Source organism: Notamacropus eugenii, chromosome 4 (genome assembly GCF_028372415.1).
Source record: "Notamacropus eugenii isolate mMacEug1 chromosome 4, mMacEug1.pri_v2, whole genome shotgun sequence".
NCBI lineage: Eukaryota > Metazoa > Chordata > Mammalia > Diprotodontia > Macropodidae > Notamacropus > Notamacropus eugenii.
In genome coordinates, this window is record NC_092875.1 from 134,368,652 (window position 1) to 134,392,328 (window position 23,677).

General features: G+C 35.9%; 1 protein-coding gene across 3 annotated transcripts in view; it reads left to right on the top strand.

Annotated features, from left to right (window-relative positions):
• CSMD3 (CUB and Sushi multiple domains 3) overlaps nucleotides 1–23,677 on the top strand; it is a 1,632,969-nt gene that overhangs the window by 705,834 nt on the left and 903,458 nt on the right. For all 3 annotated transcript variants that reach the window (XM_072603249.1, XM_072603250.1, XM_072603251.1), the window contains one exon: nucleotides 17,569–17,693. In XM_072603249.1, coding sequence (XP_072459350.1) covers nucleotides 17,569–17,693 — 125 coding nt within the window. The remainder of the gene's footprint in view (nucleotides 1–17,568; nucleotides 17,694–23,677) is intronic.

The window sequence follows — 23,677 nt, forward strand, 5'->3', positions numbered from 1 at the left end:
TTCTCACTCATTCCCTCACTCCTATTACATGGATTAATTTGTCTCTTACTATTTCCTGAGCAAATCAAAATCTATTAATAATGTTGGTTTTGCACAAGGATTCAACAATAACATATTTATTTCAATTTACTTTCAGAACTGGTAACGTTGGCTCTCTATTAGATGCTGGGCATACAAAGATAGAAAAAAGTCATATAGTTTAAGTCTCAAAACGCAATTGAGAGACAACCTATATAAGCTGATAAGTATAATACAAGATAAATTGAGGAAAAGCAAAAGAAGAAGTGAATGCTCTAGGGTTCCCTTTTAGGTAGGAGATCAGAGAAGACTTCATGGAGGAGGTAACATCCACATTTTTCTGTAAAGGAAAGAAATCGTAAGATCATAGATCTCAAGTTGGAAAGGAACTCAAAGTCTAGATGTTTCATGAATATTTTTTGACTTGATCCAACACCCTTATTTTAAAGATGAGGAAACTGAGGCCCTGGGATTTTAAATGACTTACCCTAGGTCACACAGGAAGGTAACATGAGATGTGGAAATTGAATCCTGGTGGAAGGATTTCCATAATAATAAGTCACGCAGATATACAGCTTTAAGACTTATAGAGGACTTTATTTTCAAGAAGCCTAAGCTTTTCCCTGTTACAGAGTGGGAAACTTAGTCTTTTAGAGATCACATAACTTGTCCACACTCATATGTCACTAGTATTTGAGGCAATGTTAGAATCCAGGTCTCCTGATTGGAAATCCAGCACTCTTTATCACACTGACTCTGATTTCAATAGGCTAATATGTTCAAGAAGTCTGTCTATCCTAGGTCTTGGAGGTAGATGTGATTAAATGCATAGAGAGAGGAGTGGACAGGGAGACTTTAAAAAAAAAAGTGTTTGAATTGTGAAATATGAAAGGGATAATAATGATAAATAAGGTTAGAAAGGTGAGCAAAAGCCAGATAGTGGAACATGAATTATTCCATTTCTCTAGGTCACGCAGGATTTGGCAATTAAGACAGCATTAGTAACTTTGGAGAGAGTAGTTTCAGAGGAACAATAAGATTAGAAGCTAGAATGTACAGGGCTGAGAAGAAGAGAGAAAGTGGAGATACCTATTATAGATGGCATTTTCAAGAGTTTAGCTTCAAAGGGCAGATAGAGAAGTGAACTAGGAGAGACATCAGGGAAACTTTGGGGTGTTTTTTTTCTCAGGATAGTGGAGAAATGGGCACATTTGTAGGTGGTAGGCAATGAGCCAGTAGAGAAGGAGCAATTGACCATTGGTAAGGAATAAGGTTACTTTACCATGTAAAACAGGAATGACGAGGAGAAAGTGGCAGAAGGCACCTGAGTTACAGGAGATTGGAAAGAGGAGAGAAAAGGAAGCTGATTTTAATGGCCTCAATTTTTTTTTTTCTGTAAAATATGAGGTAAAGTTCCCATCTGAGAGAGTAGAAGGGAACCATAAGAAGTTTGAGGAAGAATGAAACCGTTTGGAAGAGTCACCACAGAGAGTGGAATAGTGACTTGATAAGGAAGTTATAGTAGGATTGTCTAGCAACAGGGAGGGCCCCATTGAGTTTATGTAACAAATTTGTATTGGATCTATTCGAACAGTTGTGTGATTTTCTCTACTTTTGATCAGCAGCACATGTTTAGAGATGAAGGTAATGAGTCATAGGAGTGATAAAAGCCTGAGGCTTCAGTAGGCATAATTGACAATATAATAAGGGGAATAGGGATTAGGGAGAGGACAGTGTAGAGCTGAATTGGTTCCCCATGTGTATCATCAAGGCAATATTCATAGCACTGAGGGTGACTGAATATGCTGACATAGTTCAGAATAGCAAGGTATAACTGACTCTCCATATAAAAGCCAGAAGAAAAACATTTATTCAGACACCAGAAAGCCAAATCTCAACATCAGAAAGCAAATTCATCATAGTAACCAAGAAGTCAACACATATTATCACTTCAGTGGACAAAGTCATTCCCAAGCGTCCCCTGACCCCCCTACCTTCCCACAAACAAATACTCACAAGACTAGCTGTGCCTATGTCCTCCCTCCTCCTCCCTAACTGCTCTCACTAACTTCCTCCCAGTTCTACTCCATCCTTCCTATTCCACCAATTCAGCAAGCTTCTTCTACCACACACAACTTAGGCTTCCATGTGATTGAAGCAAGTCACATGAGCCTATTAATGAATGGGAAAGATCTTGTTGTTTAAAAGAAGACAGAGTGAGAGGTGAAAAGCCAATATACTGTGGATAGATTAGGGGATTTCACAATCATTGAACATGGAGATGGTATATTTGTGAGTAACAGAAAGATTAAGGGTATCACCATCTTTCTATGTGGCTGAGGGTGGATGGAGTAGTAGATTGAGGTGAGTAGATTGAGGAACTTAGTAGTTATAGTTTTGACGGAGAATCAAAATGTATTTTAAAGCTCCCTAGTATGAGGACAGGATTTGGGGAGGAAGAAAAATTCCAAGTCAGGTGTTGAAGTTATTGAGGAAGGAAAGGAACCTAGGGTTCTGGAGAGAACACCAACCAGGAGTTTGACTATCAATAGTATGAACTTCAAAGGAAGAGTGGTTACCAAGTGAAGGAGGAAAAGAAAGAACCTGGAAGTCATAAGGAGAAATAAAATGGATCCCCACTGCCCCACCATAACTAATGAGCCAAGGAGAAAGAGTGAAGGTACAGCCAGTATTGGAAATGTGGCTAAGGAAATGAGTTCGTCTCTAGGTTGTGAGATAGCACTCTTCCCACAGCATTATGCTCTCTTACCTTTCAAATTTTTATTTTTTGATGATGTAAAACAACAATCACAATTATCTACAGATACTTATGCATATGTATACACATAATTTCACTTAAAAATTAAATAAATAAAATTTCTGTATGGTTATATAATGTATCAGTCAATTGTCTAAAATATAGTTGGTACTCATCCTACTAAATCCCATAAGGTTAGGAAATGTCTCTAATTTGTTTTGTTTTTTTTTTTTTTCCATGACAATATAGTCAACAAGCATTTATTAAGCCTGCTATATAACAGGCACTCTGCTAATTCACTTTGAGGTACTTCTCAATCGACCCCAGAGCTATCCCAACAAGAATAGTAAGGAACAGTTTCATAGAAGTGCCATATTGGCACTGAATGATAGATTGTATTTATATTTGGTGAGGAAGGGCATTCCAGTTTAAGGGAAAGCATTTATTCACAATAAGAGAGAAACTGAATTGGAAAAGAATATGCTGTGCATGTGAAGAATAGCCTGAAGAAAGAATCATGGTGGAGAATAGAGTGAATACTTACTGGTAAATATGGAGGGGTCGAGTTATGGGAGCTCTGCAACATCAAGGAGAGAAATTTAGGTTTTTTGGCACAGAATGACTGACTAGTAGAAAATTAGAAGTTATTGACAGTTTAAAGAAGGGTGTGAAATGTAAGTGGTATTTTAGTGACTCTGTCATAAATATTCATCATGAACTAAGCAGATCCCAGTAATCCAATCACGAGCTAATGAGGTTCAATCTTAGTCTTTGATTTGTTACAGATTTTAGAAGTCATCTAAATGCCAAGAGAGAGAGATTTTGCCAGAAAAATAGACAACACTTAACAACTGACTGCATAGCAAAATAAAGAAGAAGATGAGATTAAAGACTCTGATCTAGTCACATGTTTAACTGGGGAAAAAAAATGTAGAGATGATAATGTTTTAGTATGCAAGGGAAGTGGTGCAGTTATATCTCTGAGGTTCCAAAAAAGGCAGATGTTGAACTTTCAATCAGTTTTACTTTGCTCTGAGTCATAGAAACCTAAGTAAGTTTCTGTTAAGAGAATGTAAAATTATTTGACTGCATCTACAATTGTATTTTTTCATATTGCTTGAATCTTCCTTATTAAATTGACTTAGGAGTTAGGGAACCAAGTTGTCCAAATAACCTGAACTATCATGTCATTATAGGATAGATATGGCAGGATTTAGTTCTCGACTATAGGAGTGGCTGGGGGAGATTTTTTTCTCCTATCTATACTATTGTCTCTTTATGGCTAGAGTATAATACAATCATTAAGCACTGGGCTTAGACAGTTGTGTTTTTGTTTTGTGTTCCAATACTTAGCACAGCATTTTGCACTTTGTTGATATATTTTAAAAATTGTTAATTAATTGATGTAGTTTATAATTAGAAATACACAGATTGGGAAGATCTTATCAAGAACTGCACTGGCTCAGAAGGCACAGACTGATTTGAGATTTGCAAGCTCGGGGGGAATGGACAAATCTTTGAGATCACAAATCCATTTGAGTAGTCATAATAAAGGGTGTCACAAATCTTAGTACTGTTTTAAACTTTAATAACTTAAAATTTAAAGCTTTAATAGCTTAAACTGCACTAAAACTTTTGAAACACTATGTATCATAATATATGTTATGTGTTCCATTTTTTAAAAAGACTATATCAAGGGTAAATGCAAAACCAGTGACATCCCCAGTCAATACACAAAATGAACACATTATACCTAATACACACACACACACACACACACACACACACGCACATACACCCATGTGTGTATATGTATATATGTAATATATACATATATAAAACTATTTTGTTATTTATCACTATTAGGGTAATGGAACAATGAATGACATCTATAAGAAATACGGAATATTAATAGCAATAATTCCTGTTAACATATACTAATTATTTGACTAAAATAAAAGTAAGAATATGTGTCATGGGGGAAAATTGGACAAGTTTTATAGGAAAAATTGGGACAATAGATGAACTTTATATGTGTGTTTTTGTCTTGTGTGATTAAAACTTGTGATTTTATTAGGGGAGAGTCCCAGTGTGATAAATCTTTCTATAAAATGGAGAACCTCAATGAGTTTGTCATTCATGATCTTAGTGCCTTGCCTGGGACACTGAGAGTTTAAGTGCATTGCTGGGACTCACATAAGTCGTTACGTCTCAGAAACTATTTCTCTATGCACTATACCATGTTGGGTCTCTACAGTGATATCCTTGAGACATTGAAGGAACAAGATGAAAGTCTTCAGGGCAATAGTTTAATCCTCCATGGACAATATGGAAAGGTATGGACAAGGATCTCAAAAGATAAAAGGCATGAAAGATTTGCTATTTGTCTCATTAAAGGGATCATTGACACTTGTGGGATCAAAAGGCTCACAGATTTTTAGAGCTAAAGATGACTTCGGAGATCATTTATTCTACTTATTTAAAGATGAGGAAATTGAAGTCCAGAGAAATCAAGTGATTTTTTTTCTAATGGTTTCCTGAAACAAAACAAAGACAAAACTCATTTTAGTTTCAATTACTAGAATGGTTATTTTAAAAAAAATATAAAATATTGAAAAAACAAAATTATCTCAATTTGAAGATTTTGATGATCTTATAGATTCTCTTTGGAAAGCCATTGATTCACTCAATGAGTTAATAAATAAGTCTTCATTTAGCATTTATTATATACCAGACATTGTGCTAGGTACTGGAGATATAAAGACAAAAATAAAACAGCACCAGTCCTCAAGGAAATTATATTCTATCATAAGAGATAGCATATTCATAAATAAGTATACATAGATACTTTTTAGGGGGGAGGAAGTTTCACAAATCCTTCTCCTTGGACTAGAGTAAATTTTTTTTTTAATACTGTGTCACGTTAAGGATATATTAATTGATGGATTTCTCCCTATCACTTACATATTTTTTTCATTGCCACCAGAATCCAAATCATATAATCTTGAAGTTGAGAAGGAGCTAAGAGGCCATCTAGACCAATCTATACCATAGAAAGACCCTCATGTCCCTTACTACAAGCACAAAGTCTGGTCATCTAGGCTTTGCTTAGGAGCATTCAACAAGGGGGCCTCGAGTACCTTTGAAAGCTGATCATTCTACTTTTGGATAGCTCTAATGTTTCAAAGTTTATCACTGCATCACCCCTAAACTTGCCTTTATGCATCTTCCATCCATTGTTCTTTTTTCTGTCCCTTGAGGTCAAGCAGAACAAGGCTAATCCTTCTTCCACCTGACAGCTCCTCATATACTTGAAGACAGCTATCATGCCTCTGGCTGTCATCAATTCAATTTCCAAAAGAAAATTTGTGTTTAGGGTTTCCAAGGATTAAAAAAAATTTTACTCATTGACACTCTGACTTTAAAAAATAAATGAACTCTTTTGATTCATTTAAAATTGAACTTCAGAAACTCATTGACTGGGTTATCCTTCATTTTTCTTCAACAGTATTTCATTTTCCTGTTATATGCCTTAGTCTTGCTTTATGTAATATTTATATATTTATAAGTGGATCTTTATGTTCTGTGTTTCTTGTATTCTTTCCATGAACTTTAATATATGTAGATATAGATATATGTGTGTACATACATGTATATGTATATGTATATATATATAAGATCTCTTATTTGTAGGCAAAATTTTGGTCTATTCATATGTTGCACATAGGAAACAATCTATTAAGGACAAATTATTAGGTGTGTATTTAGAATGAATGATAGCATGAAGCATTTTTAAAGTACTTACTATTTGCAGGGTATTGAGCATACTTAAAAAAAATACTCCCTCTTCTCAAGGAACTCACATTCTAGTTGGAAAACATTGTAATGTATGGAAAATTTTATCTACAAGTCAGTTGGAAAGGTTCCATTGTTCTTAGGGTTCAGTGGCAAAGCAGATGGTAATACTTGTTTAATGTCATTTTCATCAATTAAAATCATATCATTTTCTGATATTGAAGCATTTGACAATGCCAAAATGTTTAGCGACAAGAACTTTCTTTTCTACCTCTTCAGCAATTGTGGCTATAGCATCCTCAGGAAACTGTCAAACTTCACCTACACAGGGGTTGCTTCCAAGTGTGGAGGTTGTAGGAATTGGAGTAGAAGAACTGATATTCCTAAGGTTCTTTGGTTCAGAGTCTTGGGATATCTTCTTCAGGGTTTGGGAAGAGATGTTGGTCATGGTGTTGGTGGTCTGACTTGCCTAGGCTGGCTTGCCTACCCTGTGAGTGGCATTTGCTTGACAGTTGATGGGGATAGTTTGCTTTTTTGCCTTAGTAGCTGCTTCCATGGATGATAGAAATGAGGGCTGGGCTGGATGGTGTGGAGTGGTGTGTGTGTGTGTGGGGGGGGGGGGATGGGTAGTGAGAGAAATGTGCTTCTACCCCCAGGGCTCTAATATTTATCTTCCTATTGGTGGCAGCTGGCCAGTAGTTGTGATGATGGGGTGATTTGGAATATAGGCCCCCTCTCATCATTGAAAGAGACTCATTTCACAGAATTTCCCCCAAAGGTTGTTTTAATATGTGTAATACTTTGTAACAAAACATTCTGTCCTGGGTTAACTTACCTCCTCACCCAAAACATATTTTCCAATCAGACAGCTCATAATTAGCACTAAATATTTCTGATATTTTCACAATGTATATTATTCCCTCCAACTATAATGCCATACCTAACCCAACACATACCCACACCAGCACAATCTGCCAAAATCCAGTCCTTTTCAAAGTCTAGTTTGAAAGGACTTTATGGAGCCTTTCCTGATCCATGTAGGTAGATATGACCCTGTCTCCCACTCCCCAACATACACACACACACACACACACACACACACACACACTCTCTCTCTCTCTCTCTCTCTCTCTCTCCCTCTCTCTCTCTCTTTCTCTCTCTCTCTCTCTCATACATGCACACATGCATTATTTTAAAAGAAATTATCTTGAAACTTTTATAGTCTATCTAATATTATAGAATTATGGAGTCATAGAATCTAAAACAAATAAGGGATCTCAGAGTCCATTTAGATGACTTGGAATTTGGCCCAAAATTATTTCTACTGCTTGTCCAAAAACTAATTGTCTGACACCTGCCTGAAGACCTCCAATGAAGAAAATCTGATTGTAGGCACTTGTAGTAAGAACTACATTAGCACACAAGGTGGGCTGCTAGCACAGGTTCTTTGATCTGCTTTATAAAGTAAAGACAGCTTCAAAGGGGTTAACAGTCCCTTTCTAATTAAACATATATAAGTCATTCGCTAGTTCAGGGGAAAGGTCAACAATCTGAACATAAAGAAAATGCAAGCAGAGAAAATACAAACAGAGAAAGGAGCACAAAGATCAACAGACAGGGCTCCTACTTTCTGAACAAAATAATACAGCCGCCTACATACACCACTGGACCAGGAGAGTCACAAAACTCTGAGAATCAAAAGGTCCTTCTCATAAGGAAACTCTCAAAGCAAAATACCAGCCTTGGAATATAATACACTTTCAGAGCCAGAAGGCATCACAGCCCTCATGGCTCAGTGCCTAATTACCTTAGTACCAAAAGGTGTGAAAGCCTTTCTGCAAGCAAGTCTCCCCAGAAACAAGCCTCCCCCTAAGCAAGATCCTCCTTAGGCAAGTTCCTTCCCCAAAGGGGTATATGTGATTCAGGATGTATCACAGCTGGGACAGAGTTTAAAGCAGCAAAACTTCTGTGATTGAAGATATATTATCAAAAGGCCTGTTAAATACCAGGAAGATCTTCCTATTCCATTAACATTATAGAACTTTTTTAATGTTTTAGTCCACTAAAGTCCCTAGATATTTTTCATAAGAACTATTGTTTTGCCATACCTAATTTATTCTGATTTCCTGAAGAGGAATTTTTGGACCCTAGTTTTCAACTTTCTATTTATATCTATTATTTTCCATGAATCTTACAGGATGGAGTTGAGAAACGGAATGTCTTCTAGATCTGGGGGCTGAGGCAACCAATGGAAAGAAATGGAGATAGAAAGTTGAATTAAGAAGATAAGACATATTTTTCTATCTTGTCCACAAAAACTACATGTGAAACTTTATTAAATGACTTGGAAATCCAGTTATACTATATGAAACTGCTCTGCTATTGTAATCCTGTCAGAAAGGGAACTAATGTAATTTGGCAGAGCCTGTGCTTGATGAAGTCCCTTTCATTCTTAGTTTTCAGCTGCCCTTTCTAAATGCTTATAAATCACCTACTTAATTATTTTCTTGAACTTTTTTTTTCCAGGAATAGATGTTGAAATTCCTGGGCTATATCTTTTCAGACTCTATCTACTTATCTCACACTTCCTCACTGCCCACCATCTTCACTAGGATATTTCCTTTCTCCAGGGTCAATATCTTTCAGAGGTCACTGGTAGTGGGTAGATCAGCAAATCACAGTTGCCAGTTTGTCTTTTTGTATTTCCATACTTTTGTATGTAGTAATTTGGGTTTGATGATTTGAACTCATGGAACACATCTAGATTCTATATGATCATCTGATCTCTTAACTTGAGTTTTCATTCTTGTGCATTATTTCTGTTCTATCTTTCCTAATCCAAAGATCATTCTACTTGGAAGAGAAACAAAATAAACAAAATGGAAACAAATGGTTCAGCTTTGATATCATCATTTTTTATCAAATGAGTGCCATCATCATTATTATTATCATCACACATGCCCCTGTAGCCCTCAGGTAATATTCCTACCCATTCTTTCATCTCCTTATTGCCCCAAGAATTAGAGAAAGAGAATAGTGACTATCCAGATTCCTGCTCCTCCATTGTCTGAAGGTCAAATATGCTGCATTTCACCTTTCCCTTAGAGTTCATCACTACCCTTTAGGGAGTTTGGAGGGTATCCAAGCTCTCTACCATTGGGTCTAACTGCCACCTGTTGTCTTCTTTCATTAGCAACTTAACTAACAGATTAACTTTTACAAAGGACTATTTGCCTCAAAGGTAAAAACAAGGACAAACATACAAAAATGCTAATGCAGGAAGAGGTTGAGGGAGAGGATAATCTATCCTCCACTATCTTAGTTGTTTGAGAGAAAAGGAAGATTAGGTTGACAGCATAGCTCACTTCTTTTATAGCATAGTGTCACCAACTTAAAGCTTTCTTTAAGCCCAAGTCCCAAGAACTCTGTCTTCTTAGGGCTTTGGGGATGGCTAGCAGCAAAATTCAGCCTGAAATCCTGTCTCCAAGGTCTCCATGGCTCCAGCTCCTGGATCGAGGGACTCCATTGCTTATACCCTGAACTCAGAAGAGGACATGAAATACCACAAAACCCCAGGTGTATTTCTTGGCACTTAATAGTGCTAAGAGGCTCAATTCAGGGTGCCCATTCTTTGGGTGAACATGGATCTTCACCCTGTGGAACATAGCTAGAAAGAGAGAGAGACTGTTCAGGTCTGGTAGTTTTAAAAGTACAACTTGTTAAAGTATGCATCATGGAAAGAGACTTGTTATGTGGAAGGAGAATGCAGACTGTCTTATCCCAGAGGCAGGTCCATACACACACACACACACACACACACACACACACACACACACACACACACACACACACACACCCTGTGCATATTGGTACATAATTGGTTAACAGGAATTTCCTTAATTTTGTTTTTCTGTTTCGGTCACAATTCTTACAGGATCATTACAGTAATTTCTATTAATTGTTAGTTGCTTGCCCTCTGTTTCCCATGCCTTCATTATGGCTGATTTTGTCTCTGGGAGCTATTGCATCTATGTAGGATTGTTTAGAAGACTCTCTTTTTTCTCACTGTCAGAATATTCTTCGCAAATTAAAATGTTTCATAAAAGTTTCTAGAAGTAATTATTTTAAAAAGAACTTTTACAATGCTCTTAAATATTGTCAAAAGAATTTTACATGCTAAAAGAAGATCTGCTTTCATGCATGGTCAGCCACTGATACCAAGTGAATGAAAGGGAAAATGAGAACAATCAAACCTACCTATTTTTAACCTTCCTGATTTCCCTTACTTTTACTTTGCTCTTGTAGACTTCCAACAATAATAAAATGGACTTCAGGCATACAGCATATATGAGACTATCATTACTGATAGACATCACTTATTTCCTCTATCAAAACATACTGGATACACCAAAAGGTTTAATTATAAAGCTATTTCATGCTAAAACTTGTGAGATACATAAAATACACACATTTTCAAAGTCTATTATAAATGGGAGAAAAAGTTGAAAGTCTGCCATACTTTAGCATCATGGAATTATTCTTGAATCTACAAAATTTTCACTGCTTTCTAGGCACATTGAATTAATTGCAGAAAAGAGAAATAACGGAAAATTAATTTAATTTTGTTCTGATGTTTTTTTCATCATTCAAAGATTATACTTTTCTAGATTGTAAATTGTATTATGGTAATTTTCCTACCCTCTCATTCTACAGTGGTAGAAACACAACCTCAGAATTGCTAATGTGCAATTACTCACTTTTGCAATTGTTAGTTTGCATGCATTTGAAATGATCCAATTTTAAAGGATTCTACAATGGCATTACTAAGGTCATTTTGATGATACTTATTTTCTGTGTATTGAGTATTTCCATTTCTCATTGCAGACAAGGAATGTAAGCTCTGTAATTTTATGTAGTATCCTTCATGCTCAGTAGTTTCTTTTCACACAATGCTAATTTAGAAAAATATGCATCCACTTCATTGTAAGATTAGTTCATCCACTAGTGAGTCGTATGGAACTTTTTATAAAATGGTAGATCCAAGTAAAAATATCTAACCACACAGATTCATTTATTGAATAATGGTATTAATCCTTTATTCCTTGCTCCTAATCTTAGGTATCCACTTTATACTTCCTTCTTTCTAGAGGGTTCTATGTGCATTTCATTTTAATTTTATTTGATTCTACTATATCTTTTTAAATCAAGTTCTTAGGTACTTGAGACAAAATAGAAACAAAAAATACTAATTTAGAATAATCATATTTTTTAAAAAGTTTTTTACTTTGGTTAACTTGGAATCATCATGTGTAAAGAAGATTTAACAGATAGAAGTTGTATAGCATGGGCATAGTGACTGGGAATAGAAGATTCATGACAGGTGCCATTGTATATTTTATGCTTAATGACTTGGCCACTTTTAGTTAATTAGCTAACTTTCATGGGCATCTTAAATATGAGGTATCTAGCACTAATAATAGCTTTCATCTAAATCTTGGAAAAGCATCTTATCTCTTTTAGATAGAGGGCTTATCTTATTTCAAGCTCACAATGAATCTATGAATAGGAAGCAAGATAGTCTTATAAACATTTTAACAGTAAGGAAACAGATTGAAAGAGATGAGTAATGACTTAAAATAAAGAGTAAAATTCATAATAAATCCTCACTGAATTGGAATAGGCTTCCCACATTCACAAAGATAGTAAGTATCTGAAGTAGGATTTTATTCAGGGATTTCTTCATTTTAATTCAATACCATAGCTACTCTGACAGCTAGATACCTGAGTGGATGGAGCACTGGGCCTGGAGTCAAGAAGATCTGAGTTCAGATGTGACCTCTGATACTTTCTAGCTCTTGGGAAAGTCACTTTTCTTCTGCCTTGCACTGGAGAAATGGCAAACCACTCAAGGTATCTTTGCCAAGAAAACTCCATGGACATTGATATACACACAATGATGAAGAGTTGGACAGGGACCACACAATAACACCACAGCCACACCATGCTCCACATAAAGGGTTTTTTTTTTTTTTCCCAAGTATCCATTGTTGTAAGTTAAACCAGATCTGTATTGAACAGGCCTTTTTGTCAAATTTTGATATGAGACATTTGGATAGATTTTGACTAGAGGATGAAGAATAAAATTGAAAAATCAATAAACATTTTGTCAAAAAATATTTATTAAGCACTTACTATGTGGTAGACACTATGCTAAGAACTGGGAATATACAGAAAATTGAAAGATAACATTTACTCTCAAAAAGCTCACAATCTAATGGGGAAACAAGATAAAAATAACTACATACAAAAAAAACCTATATAGAAGATAATTTGGAGATTGTCAACAGGGGGAAGGCACTAGAATTAAGAGAGATTAGGAAAAGCTCCCTCTGGAAGGTAGCATTTTAGCTGGGATTTGAAGAAAGCAAGAGAAGCCAAGAGACAGATGAGGAAGAAGATAATTCCAGGCATGGGGACACAAAATAAAAATGGTGGGACTTAAGAGGTGGAATGTTTTATTTGAGGTAGAGCAAGGAGGTTGGTGTAACTAGTTCAAAGATTGTATGGGGAGATATAAAAGGATTGCACAGGTTGTGTGGGAGGGTGATAATAGACTTTGGATGAAAAACAGAAGATTTTATATTTGATCCTGTAGGTGATAGAAAGCCACTGGAGGTTATCTTGTGGGGAAGTGATATGGTCACACCTAAGGTTAAAGAATATCTCTTTTACAACTGAGAGGAGGATAAACTGGAGTGAAAAGAGGCTTGTGTCAGACAGAACAACCAGCAGGCTGTTACTCCAGGCTAGGCATGAGGTGATGAAGGACTGTACCAAGTGGTATCAGTACATGAGGAGACAAGAGAGTATATGAATGAGATGTTACAAAGACAAAACCAACAGATCTTGTCATCAGATTGGATAAAGAGGTTGAAAGAGGCTGAGGAGTTAAGGATACACCCCAATTGTGAGCCTTGGGAACTTTGAAGATAGTGGTGCCCCTACTGTAATAGGGAAGTTTAGAGGAGATAAATATTTGAGAGAAAAGATAATGAGTTCAGTTTTGGATGTGTGCAGTTTAAGGTGATTACTGAAAATTCACTTAAAGAAATCTAATTAACAATTGGAGGTATAAGAGAAGTTGGGGCTTGATAGGTAGATCTGAAAATCATTGACATAGAGATGATAAATGAATGTATGGAAGTTAATATGATCAAATTAAATATTATAGAGGGAGAAGATTAGATGATACAGTACAGAAACCTATGTGACACCCGCTGTGAGTGGTGACCTGGATGAAGATGCAACAAAGGAGACTGAGGAATGGCCATATAATTAGAAGAACCAGGAAAGAATATCCCAAACCTATAGAGAACAAAGTATTGAGGAGGAAAGAGTGATCAGTAGTCTGTGTCTGCAGAGAGGTCAAGAAGGATGAAGATTGAGAATAACCTATTAAATCTGACAATTAAGAGACAGTTAATAGTGTTGGAAAGAGCAATTTTGGTTACATGATAAGGTCAAAAGCTAATAGAAAGTTAAGAAAATAGTGAGAGAAAGGGAAATAGAGGACACTATTTTTGATAACCATATAAAGGAGTTTAGCTACAAAAGGCAGAAGAAATACGGGATGATATTTCAAAGAGGTGGATGGATCAAGTGAGTTTGTTATTGTTTTTGAGGATGAGGAAGGCGTGAGCTAGTATGTTACCAGTTAGCAGGAGACAAGAAGATATTGAAGATAAGTGAAAGACTGGGGATGATAGATGAAACATTACACTGGAGAAGATAGGATATAATGTGGTCACTCATGTATGTAGAGGGGTTGTCTGGCTAGAAGGGCCACTTCTTCAAGTGAGAAAGGAGTAAAGAAGGGGATAGTAGTAGGATGTATTTGGGGGATATAAGATGAAAAAGAGGGGATAAAAAGTTCTTGTTGAATGACTTCATTTCTTTTCATTAAAATATGAGGCAAGATTCTTAGCTGGAGGATAGAGAGGTACAGGGAGCAATGACAGATTTGAGGAGACATGAAAAGGTTTGGACAATCTACTGTAGTAAGTAGGATAACAATTAACTTGCAAGGGAGTAGGTGGACAACCAAAAGGATTGTCTTGTATCAGTGAGGGCCCAGTTGAGATTACCTGACAAATTAATAGTAGACCTAGTTATCATAGTTTTGTGATTTTTTTCCTTCTTCATTTAGTAGAATGTAGGCAGGAATGAAGGCAGTTGCATAGTGATTCAAGTATGAAATGTGTCAGGGTATAATCCATGATATGATAAGGGGAGAAGGGATTTCTCTCTAAGAGAAAAGGACAGTAAACTGGTTCACCAGGAAATCAAGGTGCAAAGAGGAAGAATGTATGGGTAGCATAGGGCTGATGGCCAAGGCAAGAACATCCATGAATGAAGGTCATGGCATGAATAAAAAGTACAATTTTGTCTGAGAAAGCAAAGGAAGATGTGATAAAATAAGGGAATTTCAGATTGCATGAACTTGCAAGAGGTATATTTGTAGATGATGGCATGATCAAGAGCATGAAGAGCATGGCTACCTTTGTACATGGCTGAGTTGGGGTAGAAAAATAAGTCATGTGAAAAGAGTAAGTTGAGAAAATGGGAGAGAGTGTTAGGAGTCTCTTTCTTTCATTCACACAGACTATACATATATATATATATATATATATATATATATATATATATATATATATATATATATATATATATATATATGTGTGTGTGTGTGTGTATATGTATACACATATACATATACATGCATCTAATTGTCAATTGTACTTAATACTATGGATACTTAATAATATCCATAGTATTTAAAGCTCAAAGGTATCTTAGAGGTCTTCTCATATGACTACTTGACTTATAGAAGAGGAAACTGAATTCCAGAGAAAATATGTGATTTCCTAACATCTAAAAGATGCTGAGTTGCCTAGTAGGAACTTGCAGCCATGTCCTCTAACTTCAAATATAAGTTCTTTCCTTTACTTTATGTCTTTATCCATAGACACGAATAGATCATTGTCTGAGTCTGTCCCTTTATGAACAACTTGGTAGCTGCCCTTCAGTACAGTAGTTACATAAATATAAAGCCAGAAAACTGAGGTTTGATTTCATGAAAGGCACTAGATTAACTTACTATCAATCAACCAATCAATCAGTAAACTTATTAAAATATTCTTTTGCCATTATGTAGGCATTGGTCTAGTCACAGAATCATAGGCCTGTAAGTCCTTCTAGAGCGGGAGCTAGCTGCCTATGGTAAGTGAGACAGAAGTGGCGTAATATTTTGTCATAACAAATTTTGTCCTAAATAAAATGTGAAGTATATAAAACTGAGGTTAAAAGCTGTTCAGTGCTCTTCTTAACCATCTTAGTAAAAGCCTTCCTTCTCTAAATTCCACTTCCCCACAACCTTCCCAGGGACCTATACTGTAGTCTATCCTTATCCTCACTATCAATACTATTGTAGTGTTTGTGAATCAAAGTTTAAGTATTATGATTTTTCTCAAGTAAATTTATTACTTTTAAAATGAGACAAGGGAGGGTTCCAATCACAACTTCACAAAACTTATATGAAAACTAGGTTTATTAGGAGAGAAATGAACCCCAAAGAGTTCAAAATCCATACAGAAGTTTACACATTTGTGAGAGTCGGACAAAAGAAGGAGGAGAAAACACAAATCTCCATTGAAAGGTACCTGGCATAGGAGGGGAAAAGGTGCAGTAAAGGTAAGAAAAGGACAAAAATCTTCCCAAAGAGGAGAAGCAAGGCTATAGAAAAACCTGCATTCTTTTCCCTTGAGAACTGCTAAACTATGAAGATAAGGTGGTATGCTTCTCTACACGGGTCCCATATACTCAAGCATTTTTCCTAGCCAGCGACAGACTGACTGGCATTTGTCTTGATTTCCAAGGACACACAGGGGAGTCCATTTTGTTGTAAACAACAAATCATGTCAGTGAGGGTGGAGAGAGGGCGGTTGGTTCATCCTTGACACATAAAGGGTCTCCTGTGTTGGAAAATACGTAACTCAAAAAGACAAGTTCAAGGGACCCTTTAACCATTTCTTAACATGTACCTTTTCTCACACTCTACAACCTAGTCAAATTAGTCTTTTTGCTGTTCATTAATTATATATGACGTTATATCTTATGACTTCATAGCTTGCACTGGATGTCCCCCGTGCCTGGATCACTAGACTCACCTCTAACTGCCAGAATATCTTTATCAAATTTTCAGATGACACCAAGCATCAGAGAGTTAGCTAACACACTGGAAAAGACCCTGTCAGGATGCAACAATGTTTAACTCAGGGGCCACCTTCAAAATGAAACTTTTTTTTCTGAACCTCCATTCCCTAGAGGCTAATGACACCCACAGAGAACTTTGTAGCTTTATCTATATTTTGCACATATTCATATATGGTCTCATATCGATTCCCTCAATAGAATGTAAACTCCTTTAAAGAAAGGATGTTTCATTTTGGGTTCTGTATCACTAGCAATTAGCAAAATTTTTTCTCATGAATGTTTGTTGATTGACTGTACACTTGATTTTTTTGAACCCAAGTATAAGACTTTATATTATACTTCAATCACAAAGTCCAAAAGAGGTAATGATATTCAACAAAACTAGAAAGATAGATAGAGGCCAGGTTGTGAAGGGCTTTGAGAGCTGAAAAGAGGGCAGTATTATATTCCAGATGTGATAGAAAACCACTGGAGTTGGTGAATAGAGGAGGCACATGATCAGAGCTGCATTTAATGAACATTACTTTGGTAACAATGTTTAGCATGTACTGCATTTCTGAGGGAATTGAAGCAATGAGAACAACTAGGAGACTTAAAATAATCTACTGTAGATTGGGTGTAGAGTGGCAGAGTTAACTGTGAAATAGTTAATTTTGAATTTAAGACTAACAATTATCTATTTTAAATGGCATTCATTTTTTTTATTTATCCTTGTTGACTTTTAGCCTTGGAGCTACTGTGCAGTTCTCCTGTGATGAAGACTATGTTCTACAGGGTTCAAAAAGTATCACCTGCCAAAGGATAGCAGAAGTCTTTGCTGCTTGGAGTGATCACAGACCCGTATGTAAAGGTAAGCCAAAGGCTTTATGATATATTACATCTTTAGAGTACTGTGATTATCTCTGCCTCTTTCTGTTGAATGCGTATGGCAATTCAGAACTTCTAATAATGCTTTATTGCAACTTTTACTATAGAACAATTCTGTGCTGTGTGACTTTGATTTTCATAGTTATAGAAAATTACAAAATTTGAGACTTTTATTTATATTATGCTACTTTGCCAAAATTCAGGATTCATTTTGTTCTAGGAGTGATAACATATATTTATCAAAGTATCCAACAGTTGTGGCATAAGTAGGAAAGAAGTGAAGGAAAGATAGGTCATACAGAAGTTTAATTAAATTAATTGAAATAAGTAATTGCAGTAGTCTTGTACTCCCCTGATAATAACAAATAGGTATAACTGATTTATTCATGTAATATAATCCAAGATTATTCCATATATAGAAATAAAAACCATTTTTCAAGCATGAGAATATATTTCTGACTTAACTATATGAAATAACCTTGCATTTGCACAATTCTGTGTACACATATAGTATTATATAAGACATATTTTTGTATGTATCTCAATTAATCAATCAATAAACATGCTCTATACTGTATAAGACTGTGCAAATATATATATAAGTATATATAGAGATATATATACATCTATCCGTATGTTTCATTTGCATCAATGATCTATATTTTTATCAGTATAGGAATTCCCTTCATCAAGGCAAATATCAACCTATCTATAATTGAATACATGAGTCTTCTAAAGACTGGCCTGAAGTACCATATGTATATGCGTATTTATTTGATCCAATCTGTGCTTTTATTCGTGTGGATAAATTCCTGGGTGGAAACTAGGTTGACTGATACAATAGAGGAATTTGTCTCAGCTTAAGAAATTTATCTGGGTTGTGGATAGCTTTAAGGTACTTACCTGTGATCAAATAATTAAGATATGTCAGGGACAAGACAAGGGTCCAGTCCCTGTCCACCATGCTGCATTGTCTTCTCTGTTTCTTTTTCCCATTCAAGTCTGACATTGGCACACATAACAGCTCTGACCATGGGCAAGTTACTTAACCTCTACATGGCCCTAGCAAATCTCTAAGGCTATAAGAACAAATGGAAGGCTTCAAAAAGATTATTCTTATGATTTATAGAACAGAATAATAGAGGTAGCATGACTGAAATAGTCATTTTAACTTTACAATAAAGATTCATTCAGGAGTTTGAGGAGGGAATCAGTTGTATATCTGTCTCAAAAGTTTTTCTGTGGTAAAAATACTTTCCTTTCAAGACAGAAGCACAAAGATCAGAAGTCAATTGTTCTACACCTTAGAGAGAATATTAATATAACTGTTGTTTGTTCAATGAATGGTTGAGCAAACAAGAACTAATAACTTAAAGAGCATACAGAAGACTGTGTAAAATACTAAACTACAAATTTAAAGAGAAATTAATGATCCTTCAGAAATTTATAATAGCTAAATTTACACAAATAGTGATTTCTTCTGCAGAAGTTTGTGCCTTTAGGACATTATTCCTCCCTCACTGGTTCTGTACCATACTTCCCACAACCTGCTCCAAATCTTCTCGTCTTCTCAGACTTTTATCACCACCCTTCCTCACTCTCCCGGCAAAAGATATTCTTTGCTTCATGTTTTTTATAACAGTGACTGTCCAGGTTGTTGTTTGTTCTTCATTCTCAAAAGAAACTATGATAATAGGGAGGTGATGCCATGACATGCAAGTTAATTGGATTAAAGTGAGGGAGAGCTGCAAAGTCACCAGCCTCACATTTTCCTCTGGAGTCATCTGAATCTAGTGGCAAGATATAGATCAGAACAACTGGAGATTGGGCAGCTAGGTGGCAGAGTGGATAGAACACTGGTCTTCGAATCAGGAAGGCTCATCTTCCTTAGTTCAAATGAGTTTGACTATCCAGGACTTCAATTGCTCTTCTACCAAGAGAAAGGGAAGATAATGTCCATAGCTTGAATCAGTCTCTATATAGAGAGCACAGACCCACCAAGTTCCAAGTCCAAATAGTTGCTGGGATGACATGCTGGCACGCTGACTTCTCAGAACTTCCTATCTGAACTGGCAGCCACATCTGGTCTGGAATACTGTCACTGAGGTTAATATGGCTTAGAGCTCCTGGATCTGTGAACTCCACTGTCTTTGCCCATAACTGGAGAGGACAAAAGAAACAGAACAATTTCTGAGGGTTATGAGGCCTAAAAGACACATGTAGGGAATGGAAGAAGTAGCTCTTCCCCCAATCCAGCTTATTTCATGGTTCCTGTACAGTAAGTGAACTTGACTTTCACCACTTGAAAACTGCTGGAGGAAGACTGTCCCAGGTTGTCATAGTGTAAATTATTCATTTTATAAATTTTATAAAATTGTATCAACAAAATACACAACACAACCTGGCAATTTTAAAGATGCAGCCCATTCCAGCTATTTAGCCAACAAAAAACACACTGTTCCTACCTACATAGTAAGGTAAATCAAGATATCTTCTCCTAGAAACAGGTCTATTCCATCTTCTACATGGATGCCTTCATCTTTGATAAACTGAGGATGGAGCAGGCCCCATGACATTTTACCACGATAATAGAAGAGATTTACCAGGGTTCACTTTTATCTTCTTATTTTACATCTCAACATCTCTTAATATCATCCCTCACTCTTTGCCCTTTTAATCCAGTTTCTGACTAAGAAGTAGTTTTACTTTTGGCCAACTCCAACCCTTCTCTGCATATGCTTGATCCCATTCTCTTTTATTTCTTCCAAGAACTTGCGTACACAGTCATCCACTCTTTTATATTTAATGTCTTTATGTTTACAGGTTCCATCCCTGTTGTCTTACAGTATGCCCAACTCTCACCCATCCTTAAGAAGAAATTTTCTTTTAACCCTACCATCTAATCAATCTATTATCGTTTGTCTCTCCATTCTGCATATGCCAAGAAAAGAAAAAGTTTACACTTGTTTCATCTGCTTCCTCTACTGTCATTCATTCATCAACTTTGTGTCACCCATCTTCCAAACTCAACATTCAATTTAACTCTGTTATCTCAAAAGTTAACAGTTATCTCCTAATGGATGACCTTTCCTTAACTATTATTTTTCTTAACCTCCACAGCATTGATGGCCTTCAATATCTCTCTTCTTGGGTACTCACTTCCCTCTTTATTTGGGAGATATAGTCCTTTCCCTGAATTTCTTTTACTGCTCCAAACTGTTGTTCCTCACTCTCCTTTTCTGAGTAACCATTCATATCCTGTCCCTGAATTGTGAGATGGCCCAAAGTCTCTGTCATAGGCCCTCTTTTCATCTTTCTTTCACCTGTATTCTTTCTTGGTGATCACACCAGCTCGCATTATTCATCTTTTTTACCTTTATCCAATCCTTGCCTCTCTTCTGTGCTCTATCAATTTTGTCAGCTGCCCTTTGGACATTCTACATTTCCTGAATCGAACAAGTTACAATTGCTTTTCTCTTTCCTTTTCAAAATTTTTCAGCAAATCCTATCACATTCCTTTGAAATGATTTTCTGACTAATCTTTGCTTTCCGTTGTAATTGCCACAGTTTTAAACCAAACGCTCAACAACTTGTATCTAGATTATGGAAATCATCTCATAACTGGTCTATCTCTTCTAGTTTTCTACTTCAATAAATGTACCCTTCATACTCCTGCTTTCATTTTTTCTAACATGAAAATTTAGTTACGTCACTCTTATATTGTTTGTTCAAATGACTGCAACGTTTTTCCTTTTAAAAAACCTATATTCTATCTCTAGTGCCCAGTTTGTATGTCCAACAACCTTCACAGAATCATCCCTCCTTATGCTTTTTTCTTCGTTTTCTAAGCCCCTTTGCATCATACAATTTTGCTTCTAATGCTCAGAGATACACAGAAGCAGTAGCAAAATGGATATCAGACAGAGATAGAGTGGAAAAAAACAAAGATAGGTCTGTCATGTAGCAAGAGCAAAGAGTAACTAATAGCCTATGTGGCTGTGTTCCTTCAGCTCACACACAATGTTGAGATCCAGAGGGAGGTCTCTCAGAGCAATGGATAGACTCTTACAGGTGGCTTTCTATGAGAACATGACTTAGAGTTACATGGGATGGAAACACAGATGGAATGCTGTCTGCACCATTAAAGGAAATACCCATATTGCCGAGATCACAACTCCATTGAAGTACAGAAACATAGGTGTATCTGGTTGTGTCATGTGTGCTAATCTTATATTCCCATCAAAACTTTAAGTTTCTGAAGGTCAAAGACAATATCTTCTACTTCCCTAGCTTTTATAAAATTTAGTCAGTTTCCCAGGAAGGGAGCTCAATAAACACCAATTGACTGAGTCAGTTTCAACAATCATTAATATTTTTTATTTTGCATATCAAGTATCATGACACAATAAATTATGCATCTCCCTATGATTCAACTTTCATAGAAATGTTTATGGTGATTATACAGTGCCTCCATGGCCAGGGTTCTGTGTGTTGGTGATGACTTTTTGTTGCATATGATATAATGCCTCTGTGATTATATCTGTGTGTTTGTGTGTGTGTGTGTGTGTGTGTGTGTGTGTGTGTAGGGATTGTGTTAAATACTTATTAGTCAATCAAGTATTTATTAAATTCCTACTATATGACAAGAACTGCATTGGCCATTGATCATTTGCCATAATACTTTCCAGGTGCTAACTACACTATAGAATTTGTCTCACATGTTGATTTTCTGAATATCATAGCCATTAATTTAATCAAGGAAGGTCCAAATGTATATCTTTTCATAATATACCAAGCATTTCTTTTATGGATAATGAAGTAAAGCTCTCCTGTTCAGTCATGCATGTTTGAGTATATACTGGATGGACATGAAAAAAAATGGCTGTCAGAGCCATGGATAATTTGCTTAAATTAATGTGAATAATATAAAAAGAAGCCAATAGAAGTCTCAAAGAGCAGAGCTAATGACAGTGGTTTCTTTTAGTCCTTCTAAACTGTATAATGTTTGTACTTTAAAAATAAGTTACTGGATGTTGTTTTTTTAATTCAACTTTGTAACTTTGTAACCTCCTGCTCCCAATACCTTTCATAATACCTTGTCCATCTAAGTGCTCAGTAAATCTCTATTGAATAAAGAGATTTTAGGAAAACAGAATTGAAAGGGGAAATTTTAGCTTTCATTGTATATCTGTGCCTGGAGATATATGGCTATAGGAAGTCATGCAAAACCTGAACAAAATGGGAATGTTTACCCAGAAGCAAAAGTGTACCTGCTGAAATTTACCAAGCATGATAGCAATGTAGCTAGAGATGGAATATCAAGTGACTTTCTTGCATGTGTTTGCCTTTTTAGCACAATGGAATACTGTTAGAGAGGAGATGATGCATATTAAGAAAGTTATTAGCAATTAATAGAATGACATATGGTAAAAAGACAAATAGACAGATGGTCTGGATATGGCATATTGTCACAGTAAATGAGTAAACATTTTTTGGTGGTCATTTTTTTTGTTCAAAGTACTACTTTGACATTTTATTAAGTTGTATTCATTAATGAATGATTTTTTTACTAAGCTCTAAAATTAATGAAGATTTTAATATATAAATCCCTGATATTTTAAGATGTCATCTAAATATTAATTTGATGGAAGATAAACAGTAATGGATGTATTTATTTTTATTAGAAGAGTTAGGACAAGTAGTGTAGTCTAATAGATAGAGATTGAATCTTTGTTCAGGTAAACATTGGTTCAATTCCTGCCTTTGATACTTACTAGTTGTGTGACCATGGGCAGAAAACTTACTTTTCTGGTCTTCAGAGAACTCTTAAAAATTATAATTGTAGTGCACTCTAACACTAATGAAATTACAGGTGTTTATTTTTGCCATGTTGCATACAAGTAAGAGTTTTATTTGTTTGGTCTAGACCAAGAATCTCATCAGGGTGGGAAACTCATTATATGATAA